Genomic DNA, 12,248 nt, shown 5'->3' with positions numbered 1-12,248 from the left:
AAAAAGGTCCTAGTGCTATTAGTAGTGAATGTATAAAAAGTAGAATCTACCTCATCCTTGTTTGCATGTCGATTCCCAGTTGGTGAGAGATTTAACAGGAGCAGCTGAAACAGCGACTGTTGTAGCTGTCATCCACGCACGTCCCCCGGMGGTTCCCGCTCTAACAGCGGTGGTGCTGTGCTGAGACTGTGTGTGTGCTTGTGCTGATCCAGTTTCAGTCCATTGTGCTTATGTCAGCCAGCCCTGGCTTTGGCTTAACATACCAGGTTCACGTGCCTGCGATAGCTCCGGAGCAGACAGGCATCCCAAACAGCCATTTTTGAGTAAAGGGAAGAGAACCTCTGGCGAGGCCAGTTAATGTTAGTTTTTTGCTCTTGTAGTTATGCAATTACTGTAGTCGCAGGACTGAATATACACAGATGAACTGTAATACAAAGATGCTATTTAACACTCCTCACTTACTCCCCAGAGGAAAGCTACCAATCAGCTAGAAATATTTGTCCTGCAACCAAATATGGGAAAGAAGAACAGGACTTGCTGCAGACGGTCATGGATGAAGTAGAAAAGGTCAGGGCAGTCCAGATGTCAAGGGACATCCTTTTTTAAAAGAAGGCCAGAGGCAAGCAATCAAGGTATTCAGACTTTKTAAATAGTTTTGTTACTGGTTTTGCATACGGTTCACATTCACCACGAATGGTGGTGAAGAAAAATCCCTTTGTGTATCAAGTTTTCGTTTTTATTTTACTCTATTATTCTGGTTATTACTAAAGGCATACCTTTCTTTTTCTCTGCTAAAGTTTGTTAATAGTTATTAGGATTACTCTGTAAGTTCTTAGAATATTAGTGCCTATGGACTGTTTTCACTTTAACCTTTGTAGAAAGAAAGAAACAATAGCAGAGCTCATGTGACTTATTGTTGAGGTTTTTTGTTTGTTTGCTTGAAACTTGGATCTGTATAATGCCTACTAAATTATCSTGGCCTTTAAAGAAAGGAACCATATTTCCCTTAGCTGTTCAAATCTTGGAAGTTTAAATAATATCTGCTTAGAGTTCAGGTTTTTTAACTTAAAATAGGAGGTTCTAAGTACTCTTGAATACTCTTGAAGGAATACAAAGTATTATCAGATGGGCTTCTGATCTGTCTTTATATACATTTTTTTTTAAATCTCATTCCAGTTATGTATGAAATTATGTGAGCTTCTTTATACTTAGTAGCAAAGCAACCATGTAGAAGGGGATGGGATGGGCTTTTATAAAATTTGCACTCTTACTTTATATCAGTGCTCATCCATTACCAAACAAGCCACTACTAAAACTATTAATCTGTTTTGTTGTTTTCAAGGTAGCGTGGAGCATCAAYATAAGAGTAGGCAGTGAAATTTAAATTGCTTTATTTAAAATCTCTATTAAAGAATAACGTGATGTAGGAATTTACTTGAAATTCAAGGAAGGGAAAAGCAACACCATCTTCAATATGTTAGTGGCATGTAGTAAGAAAGCTGAAAGCTGCCATGTAGCTTATATGTTCCATCAGAAACTGCTAGTGTTTGAAATAATAGGTATTTAATCTCTTTTTTATTTAATGAATATTTTATGTATAACTTCTATGCTGATGTGGACTGAAGCTGTAACTAGATGGAAGAATATCTTGAGCCAGYATTTTCTATTGCTGGTTTTGAAAAGGAAAATTTCACTAATATAATAGCTTTAGTAATAAAGTAAAATCAATGGGAATATATACCTAGAACAGCTTTTTTAACAARTAACATCAAGGAATTGACAGTAGGATTTCTTGAATAAATTTATAGATTTCAGATTTTCCAGAGTACTTAAGGTGCTGTTGTTGATACACCTTCACAGTAGTGGATAGATATATTTTAGTAAGAGTTTAATGGGGAAAAAAAGCCTCATACTTCTGCAAATAATTAAAAAAGAAAAACATATTCCAAGTATTTCTACTTAGATCATTGTCATGTTTTGGGAGTTCTATAACATGGTTTAAAGTCTGCTTATATTTGTAAATACCTACCAAAAGATTTTCTAGAGGTATCTGTAGTTAGCCTTTTTAAATTCACTGTACAGCAGATGGCACTGGAATAGCACATCTGTGGGAGACCTCAGTGATACCATAATTCTTACAGAATACTAGCGAAGCTGTTGCAGTGGTGAGAGTTGTGATGAAATTCAGCAGTTAATTTTAATATATTCCAGGAAGGAATGCATGCTTAGCTGTTCTGTTTCAGCTCTTCTAGATATAGACAGTGAATAATTTTACTCCTGCAAGCATATGAATAAATTTTACATTGAGGCTTGTTTTATAAAGGGCTTTTAAAATGCATGAATATGTCATGCAGAATTACTGTTTTTTTGCTTAAAGATATATGAAGAAGGAAACATATCTGAATCAACAATTTGACTTCAGAATATTTTTGCTTTCTCCTGTCTTGGATAACAAAATCCTAAAGGATGTTAAAACATTGAGTAGTTCTTACATGGAGGATTTGGTTACAGTCTTGCTCTAATCAGTCAGTGTCTTCAGTTTACTTCAGTAAGCTTTGGCCAGGACTGTATTCACAAGATGTTACTGTCTTTTCATGGAGAATGAACTGAGCTTCTAGATATATGCAGATTTTTTCTGTGACAGAGGCAGTTTATTTGAATTTCAAGCCTTTATTCTTTATATGAAACATAATAAAAATACAAATAGTGATTTATGTATTTGGATAGCTTTTTGCTTGATAAAGATATTGGCTACTAAGGTAGGCTGACAAATAGAACACTTGTGCTCAAGCATGCTCAGTGATCGCTCTCAAAGTACCAAATGTCAGCTTTTCCTCTGTGCTACCATAGAGATTTGTCTTCCGAGATTATTTTTAGATACATGATTTTCAATTGTAAAAACAGTTTGATACAGAAAAGCTAGTAGGTGATAAAAATCTGTTCTTTAAAGTGGTTTGCTTAGTTCTTTTAGTTATGGAGAAGCTAAAGAAGTGTAGCTCCCTCAGCCAAATTTTAGCTAATTTTAATTCTTGTTAAGCACACCAATTAAAAAAATTAGTCAATTAGTTTGGGGATCTGTGTACTGAGTTACATGATTGTATTCTCTTTTGATTCTTTCCTAGTTCATAAGGCAGATTTTGCTTCGTTTGGGGTTTGCTTTTATAGGGTTAGGAACTGCAAGCAGTATGATATACATCTTGCAAGGATGAGGAGAACATACTTGGTAAGTCAGAAACAATATCAGCTCATGGATGTTAGTTGAAACCGGTTTGAGAACATTGTGGGTTTCACAAGTGGGGCTAATGTGAGTGTTCTGAGGCGCCTGGTGTTAATTACATGGGCACAGCTAAATTTATCAAATGAGCAAGTGCTCTGATTTACTCTGATGAAGAACCACATAAAATGCTGAAGTTATCTTTTTTACTCCTTTTACATATTTTTTTAAAACATATGATGAGGGCTGTAAATTGGTAAGTTGTGAAAACCCAAATAATTTAGGAACAGAATACTGGTGAGGCATTTTGAGTCTACCTCTGATTGACATGTAGCTCTCCCATTTTCTGTATTTGTGGCTTTTTCCTAATTACTGTACTTCATCAATTGTTTTGATACTCTAGACYTCAAGCATATAAACCCATTGAAATATTTCAACTATTCTACTCATTTTTCGTCATTTCCATAGTTCCTAATTCTTTCAAAACATACAAAGTTCCTATTAAGCATAAGTAATTAAAAAAAAACAAAAACAAAAACAAAATTTGATGGTTCTGCATGTATCTACCTTAACAAAAAAGTAGAATCTTGATTTTTGAAAGAACATACCCATATCTCGATATTCACTTCAAATTTTTTAGGGAAAATGAACTTTTCTAACATGTCAGACTTGTTAAAGCTCAGCAATGCCAAAAATAAGCGAGAACGTCTAATAAAATACTTGGGCTGGTATTCAAGGTCCTTGAGGTATTGTGATGTGGGTAGTGTGGGGAATTGGAAGAAAAAAAGAACTAGGAAGCAAATCCATAGAAAAATCAAGCTGTGGGATTCTGCTGCTTATGAGAATAATAATTCACCTGCTCCCCCAGCAGCAAGGCTTCACTTAAAAAAAAAAAAAAAAAAAAGGGTATTTTGCAGTTCAGAATCTTTAGATTTTGAACAGCTCCTTGCACTTTTTTTAGATAGTTTTGTGTGTGATCCTTTAGCCTTGTGTTCTTGAGGGAATTCTTAGTGTTTCTACCATGAAAGTAGGGCTGGATCAAAATAATGATCAATGAACTGCTGTTTGTATATAGTAATGATTATCCGTTCATTCCTTTACACTGATTTTTTGCAGATATTTAAGAAAATTATATTCTTGATGCAGTTAATTTCTGTTCGCTGTCTGTTTTTCTGTTGCAAGTATTGTGATCTAATGGGAGGAAAGTGGAACGAGCATATGTAAGGGTTCTGCCTCTCCCACAGTCCTCTACACTGAAAAGACTTGAAAGTGTGATCTTAGTCTACTCCAGCTTGCCATATTCATCACGGAGCCTTCCTGTCAGAGTAGCTCATCCTGCTAACACACTATCTAATTGGAAGTACGTGGAATGAAGGCTACTGTTTAAGGCAGTCGCTGTTACTTGGCAGCAACAAAACCAGTCAAGCAAATATGACTCCCTTTTCTCTTCCAGTTCTTGTTCTTCCTCTCTCAAGTAGAAAAATCAATTTGGGGAAGGGAGAATGGGGAACGTGACTCTGGAGGGTGCCAGGTGGGACCAGTCACCTGGGACTTGAGTAGGCATATTTGGCAGAAGTGTTGGAGGAAGAAAGGCACTAGCACTAGGCAAGGAGTGCCTGTGATCTGGCCTCCTTCATGCCTAAAACAGAGTTTGGAAATGTTTCATCTCCTTTCATAGAAGTTTGGGAAGGGATGCCTATGATTTGCTCTAAATAAATGCTATTTTGCATGAATTCAACTCAATTTATTGGACAATTAATTTCTCTATAATTGTGCAATTACTGTTCAATTTTCCTGKGCAAACAAAATGTGACATTGTAAGACCATCTTTTTAGGACTAATCAGTTTAACCTGTAATATGAATCCTGTTGGTTGTAATAGCTTCTGTAGTTTTGTCTTCTATAGTTATTTTTTTTCTTTTACGAGATGCCTGCTGAAAAAGAGGGATGTTTCTGTATATGAAAACATATACAAATGCATTTTTGTGTGTGTGTATATATGAGTGTGTTTATGCATGTATATATATGTGTATATATATGTGATATATACTATGTATAAACTTGGATTATAAATACAGAAAAAGACTTGAAGAATTTCAAGACAGATCWGTAGATTTATGGGTTTAAGTTTGATTTTTTTTCAAGTATATTTACTTTTATATGATGCCCATTATTTAAGTACTACAACTTCTGTTTTGTTGAGGAGGGGGAGATTATGGATAACTTTTACTATTTCTTTTGTGAAGTTAATTGTTTTTTGTTTGTTTCCAGGAAATGGCTCTTGGAGTTAAATGAGGCTGGATAAAACACACAAATGAAGCAGAAGCTGCTCTGCATGTGTTAGGACTCTATCCCCAGAAGCACTGCTGATCAGCCAGACTTGGTAACTTGTCATAATGAAGAAAATTAGTCTCAAAACAATTCGCAAGTCCTTTAACTTAAATAAAAGCAAAGATGAAAGTGACTTTGTAGTGGTTCAGCAGCCTTCATTAAGTGATTTTGGAAAAGATGATTCCTTGTTTGGCAGCTGCTATGGTAAAGATTTGGCTAGCTGTGAAGTCAATAGTGAAGATGAAAAAGGAGGCAAAAATAGATCAAAAAGTGAAAGCTTAATGGGTACGTTAAAAAGGAGGCTTTCAGCAAAACAAAAGCAGAAAGGCAAAGGCAGCACGCCATCTGTAAGCTCTGCGGATGATGACACTTTTTCTTCCTCTTCTGCTCCAATAACCTTCAAAGATGTGCGAGCTCAAAGACCTTTAAGATCCACTTCCCTCCGTAATCACCATTATAGTCCAACTCCATGGCCCCTTCGACCTACAAATTCAGAGGAGACTTGTATCAAAATGGAAGTGAAAGTCAAGGCCTTGGTCCACTCCTCTAATCCAAGCCCAGCACTGAATGGTGTTCGAAAGGACTTCCATGACTTGCAGTCCGATAACRTGTTCCAGGAACAAAATAATGCATTAAAAAATACAGAATCTCAGAATGGGGACTTACATCTTCATATTGATGAACATGTGCCTGTAGTTATTGGATTAATGCCTCAGGACTACATTCAGTATACTGTGCCTTTAGATGAGGGAATGTATCCTTTGGAAGGATCGCGTAGTTACTGTCTGGATAGTTCCTCACCCATGGAAGTGTCAACTGTTTCATCTCAAGTGGGTGGAAATGCTTTCCATGAAGAAGAGAGTCAAGTGGATCAGGATGTAGTTGTTGCACCAGATATCTTTGTGGACCAGTCAGTGAATGGCTTGTTGATTGGTACCACAGGAGTCATGTTGCAAAGCCCAAGAGTCAATCACAGTGATGTCCCTCCACTCTCACCTTTGCTACCTCCAATGCAGAATAATCAAATCCAAAGGAACTTTAATGGATTGAATGGCACAGATGGCCACGTGGCTGAAAGTATGCGCTGCCATTTGAATTTTGATCCTAACACTGCCCCTGGAGTTGGAAGAGTTTATGATTCTGTACAGAACAGTGGTCCTATGGTTGTGACAAGTCTCACAGAAGAACTGAAAAAACTTGCAAAACAAGGATGGTACTGGGGCCCCATTACACGTTGGGAGGCAGAGGGAAAATTAGCAAATGTGCCTGATGGCTCGTTTCTTGTTCGAGATAGTTCTGATGATCGTTACCTTTTAAGTTTGAGTTTTCGTTCCCATGGAAAAACACTTCACACTAGAATTGAACATTCAAATGGTAGATTTAGCTTTTATGAACAACCAGATGTGGAGGGACATACATCTATAGTTGATTTAATTGAACATTCAATCAGGGACTCTGAAAATGGAGCTTTCTGCTATTCGAGATCCCGATTGCCTGGATCTGCAACTTACCCAGTGAGACTGACAAATCCAGTATCTCGATTTATGCAGGTGCGTTCCTTGCAGTACCTGTGTCGTTTCGTAATACGTCAGTATACCAGAATAGACCTGATTCAGAAACTGCCTTTGCCAAACAAAATGAAGGATTATTTACAAGAAAAGCACTACTGAAAGCTTATGGGAATCTTGCATCTTGCACTTTGGGAACAACAACAACAAAAAGAGATTGAATTACAGTTTACAGACTTTCATTATTATCAGAATCTTTTGCTGCCATAACAATATTACATTTTTGTGTGTAAAAGAAGTAATGCATTTGGGTTTTTGTTTGGGGGGTTTTTGTGTATTTTGGGAGGCTTTTTTTTTTTGGAAAGAATGATCTCAAGTTTATTTTTAGAAGTGTGAAATAGCTATCTTTCATCAATGTGCAGATTAATCACAATGTGAATGATCAAATTCTCCTTTAATTTCCCCCAAGTCCTTTGCTGCTATCCACTGTGATTTTTATGCATTGAAAGCACATTTCATGTGTATTCAACCATAAGTAAAAGTCAAATGAAACTTGTTGAATGGATTTTTTCTTTAAAATAGCCTATTGAAAAAGATGATTGTGAACAAAAGCGTATTGATATTCTAAATTACAAAATTTACTTATATGTTAAAATGGTTTCCTAGCATCTGAATTATAAATTTCTATAGAAATATGCCCTAATGTAGAACTTAGACCTGTGTGATAAGAACATGGTTATGCAGCATATCTTTGGAAAAAACCTTTCTCATAAACCTTGTATTGTCTGTACACTATTTTGTGTTTGAGAAAGTTGGTTTGACTTTCTTCTTGTCTCAGTATTTTGTCCTACTAAAAATGGCCTTCAAAAAAAATCTTTGAAAGTCCATGCATAGTACCTATATGGAAATCGCAGTATTGAGATCYTGAAAATCACTACATTTTAAAATCATGTCATCAGTTAAATAAATGAACACCTACCAAGGTCCTCTCTTTCCTGTCCTTCTGCTTCCTACCTCCCCCAAATAAAAAATTACCTGGATATGTAGGATGACTCTAGGAATCCTTATTATGGAAACACAAGTTGACGAGTGGTTTTAGAGATGTGGTAARGCTTTGAACAGCTTCCCTTCCTCCAGGATGATTTCTACAATAGATATTTAAACTATGTGGAATTTTAACGATTTCCCTTTTTTTTGCGTTTTCACTTCTGCAATTCAGAAGTACAATAATGTCCTATTCAAACTAAATGAAACTAAATGTTTGATTTTTTTTTTCTTTTTCTCTCTTTTTTATTTTTTTTACTATTCTTTGGGAAGGGAGGAACAGGACTGATGATAATTTGATAGAAGATGTGTAAAATGTATCACTGAAGCTCCATTTTCATAGATTTGAAATTACGGGGGGGAGAGGAGTTTGGGTTTTAATGTATATTGACTACAGAAATGACCACAGAAAATGTTTGAGGTAACTGTCATGGGGTATGTTTTGACATGTGAAATAATGAATCAGTTAAGTAAATGTTTCTGATATCTGTCAAATATTCTGGCATTTGAAAAACTTAAAGTTATTCTGACCTTCTTTAGGGAAAAAATGACTTTCAATTGGGAGTACAGCTTCTACATTGTAGCATTTTCTTCATGCAAGGTTAATCCGTGGCGTTTTCCTGTTTTGTTTTGTTTTTCCCCATGGTCTATCACTTCTATGAGTTATTCGTTAATGGGGTCATGGCTAACTCTGAAGGGAAGCCTACTTTATGCCCACCCTACCCCTGCCCTAAAATTTTGCATTTGAGAATGTTACCTTCCCCATCATTGGTAGTAGTTGCTGGTGAGTAAAGATTAGCTGAGAAGGCAGTTGTTAATCTCTGATACAACTTTCTTGTTTAGGTCACTTTCTTCTCTTGTTTAATCTAGCCTTTTGTCCCTTGAAATGAGTCTTTAGTAATGAATACAGTATTGCTGCAAGGTGGTGCAGTAGCACTACATCTTGGGTTGCCTGAATTGATAGACTAAATTTATATTTTTTTAATTTATTTTTTGACCATAATGTTTAACAAAAAAAGAAAAAAAATCAAAGGTGGATAAAGGCTGCCTTTGCTTTTAAGGGAGGGAGAATAAGGATTTCTTCTTTAGTCTAATAAAGTTTTAAATCTAGAGTAATCTATATGCCTAATTTGTTGGCTCTGCCATCAAGATATATGTATGCAAGTATGAAATCTGTTTCCTTTTTCCCCCTCTACAGACTTTTTTTCCCCACCTCTGAATCGAGATCACTAACTTTATTCAAAAAAAGGCACAATAACCTATTGCATGGTACAGTGTTCTGATTCTGTCTGTTRGGAGTGGGGAAAGAAAATCATTTTTGTGAATTTCAGACACATGCATTTTAGAAGGAAAACCTCTGGCATTTTCTTCACTTTAAAAATTCTTTCCCAGTACAAGCCAGAGGGTCTATGCATTCTACAGAATCTTTGAAAGATTATAGTATGTTAAATATTTTCTCTGTCATTTAATGCTACTATTTAATGCATTAAACATATGTTTATATTATGCCACATGCATTAATCTAGCAGTCATTGCATTGAAACTTAAATAATTGAAACTATAATATCCCAGTTTTATGACTGAATTGAAAAGGTGAAAGAAAACACATGCTAAATTTCTTACCCATGCTTTATAAATTTCAGTTTGMTCACTTGTACATGTTGATGCTTTTTAAACTTTGGTTAATCTATCCARTTTTTGAATTTCCTTCCTCACAGTGTTCTTGATTTATGAACTTAATCAGATCAAGTTATTATTATGTTTTTTCCCCCCACATAAAGCATCCACAAACAGAACTCTTTCAGTGGTTGAGACCTAGGATGTGAGAACTGTATAGCACTTTCTTTCTAAATAAATAGTGGTGATATTTCTACTAAACTCAAAATACTTTAACTCCACTAGTAAGTAAACACAAATACTTTTTACAGATTTCATTATTCAGAATTTTTTTCTTTTTTTTTTCTTTTTTTTTTCTTTTTTTTTTTTTCCTTCTCCTGAGATAATTCTCGCACCAGGACAAGGAATGCAGAATGAGGACTCTGGAAACATTAAAGATACTTACATTTTCGTATAATAAAGATTAATGCAAAAAAAATCACAACATTAAGTTAAGAGACAATTTAGAAGTATTCAGAGTAACCACAAAAATTGTGTTGACTTCTGCTTCATAAAAGTTAGAGGAACAAAGCGTCCTTGACGAAGAGAAGGAAAATGATTGAGCATATTTTGCATACCTTTAAAGGCAGATACACTAAGACTAAAAGCTAACTGACTGTGATCCTTACAGAGTAGAAAAATGCCAGTTTATTCAGCACAATAGTCTAATGGTTCAAAAGTTATGCTTTTTATGCAACTGAATTGTGGAAAAATGTTTTGGAATATGAAGCTTTGAAATTAAACTGGTGAGGTGTTTTTGAACTTATCAGTAACTTTAGTCATGTCTTAATACTGGCTATTTCACCAATTACAAGGTGTTGTTTTCTATTTAGATACAGAAAAATAAATTTGCACAATTGCTTTTTTTTTTTTTTTTTTTTTTTTTTTTTTTTTTTTTTTTTTTTTTTTTTTTTTTTTTTTTTATTTTTTTTTTTTTTTTTTTTTTTTGGTAAGCCAGTGTTATAAACAACTGAAAGTGGTTTGTATTCTTTGATCTGTTTGAAGGATATAGCACTTATCCTGCTGTTGCCACAGTAAATGTCATCTTTTTATCAGAATCTTTTTCTGTCAGAAGGATAAGAAATGGAATTATACTCTGTTCTCAAATGAGCTGACTTTACATCTTGTTAAAGCCAGTTTCTTTCTATGAATATTGACTGCTGGGTTAAGTGAAATATGTGCTGTTTTACTTGTGATGCATTTGATCTATGTGAATACCAGAATTATAAATTTAAAACAATATACCAGCAATATATGGGCTATGATTCTAATGAGAAATATTTCTGTTACTGAACTTTCAAATTCTGAGATAAGCTATGGATAAAAGTGATTGCCTATTTAATTTGTTTTAATCTTTTTATAACTACAAAGAATAAAAAACAGGCATTCTTTATAAATAAAAAAATGGGCTGGGGGTAGTTCATAAAATGGGAAATACAGCATTGCATTATTTGGAAAGTGTTCTAAATTCTACACAGAGATAAGGGAAAAATTCTTAGAGAATTTTGTATGAGTACATGTTGGCTTAAAGAATTTTTATAGTGATGATGGAGTGCCATGAAGTTAATACTTGCAATCCAGATTGCTGTAGTTTACACTTTTCTCTGTTTCAGACCTGGTGTGCACTATTTGTACTAAGCACACCACAGAGTGAATTATCCAAAGTCCATTGATTTTAATGTGTTTTGGTTTGTAAACAGAATTATAGTAATTTCTTGCACATTTTTGAAAAATAATTGTATAAGGATTTATGTATCTGCTTCTGGATACAGTGTGTAAATAAAAATTTCATTCACAAAAAGATTTGTGGAGTGGTCTATATCTTAATGAAGAATGAAAAAACAAAAGGCTTTGTAGGATTTGGGCATTTGACTTGTATATTTATATTTTATTGGATATAATTAGAACTGCGTTATATTTCCTTTTCACCAAGCTATTTGTATATACTGTTTTTTTTAATTCCTGCTTTTCAAAGCAAGATGAAAAATTGTTAGAACGTAACTGGAATACAATGTTTAGAAGGTCTGTGTACATAATGTAAGTTAACTTTTTGGTAGGTTTCCTTGTATTTTGTTTGCCTTAAAAAATGGAAATTCAGTCTCTTTCCTCCAGATACACCTCAGTAGTAATATGCGTTCTGGGCTCCAAGTTAGCAAGTAGTTCTTCTCTAGTTCCAAAATAAAAAAGAATATACAATGTTGATCTTCATATATTCACTTGATGCTACCCTAGATTCATTATCAAGAGGAATGACATCTTAAACTCTGGGAATTTCTACAAATAGGCCATCAAGGATAAATGTAGGTTATGAAAGGTACACAACTGTTCATGTGCCTTTATCTACTCTTGACTTGGGAGACTGAGTATTCCAGTTCCGGAGAATACTACTTGCTCCTTAGCTTTTAATTGTAATCGTGTAAAAGAATATCTGCAGTAGTAGCAAGTAATTATTGTCTACAGCTGATACGTACTTTGTTTTATATTTTGTCACTTAAG

General features: G+C 34.6%; 1 protein-coding gene across 7 annotated transcripts in view; it reads left to right on the top strand.

The window, feature by feature from the left end:
- Window positions 1–11,555, top strand: part of SOCS6 (suppressor of cytokine signaling 6) — a 27,245-nt gene extending 15,690 nt beyond the window's left edge. For 2 of the 7 annotated variants that reach the window (XM_085307757.1, XM_085307756.1), the window contains exon 2: window positions 5,485–10,601. In XM_085307757.1, coding sequence (XP_085163883.1) covers window positions 5,610–7,214 — 1,605 coding nt within the window. In that variant the 5' untranslated portion in view covers window positions 5,485–5,609 and the 3' untranslated portion in view covers window positions 7,215–10,601. Of the gene's footprint in view, window positions 1–469; window positions 633–2,915; window positions 3,224–5,484 lie in introns of those variants that run through there. The other 5 variants (XR_014896210.1, XM_085307752.1, XM_085307754.1 and 2 more) reach the window with 5 other exon arrangements.
- Window positions 11,556–12,248: the final 693 nt, after the last annotated feature.

This window comes from Rhea americana, unplaced genomic scaffold (assembly GCF_003343005.1).
Source record: "Rhea americana isolate MKP2758 unplaced genomic scaffold, rheAme1 scaffold_263, whole genome shotgun sequence".
Classification (NCBI taxonomy): domain Eukaryota; kingdom Metazoa; phylum Chordata; class Aves; order Rheiformes; family Rheidae; genus Rhea; species Rhea americana.
The sequence above is the reverse complement of the archived record's forward strand: the minus strand, read 5'-3'. Positions and strand labels throughout refer to the sequence as shown.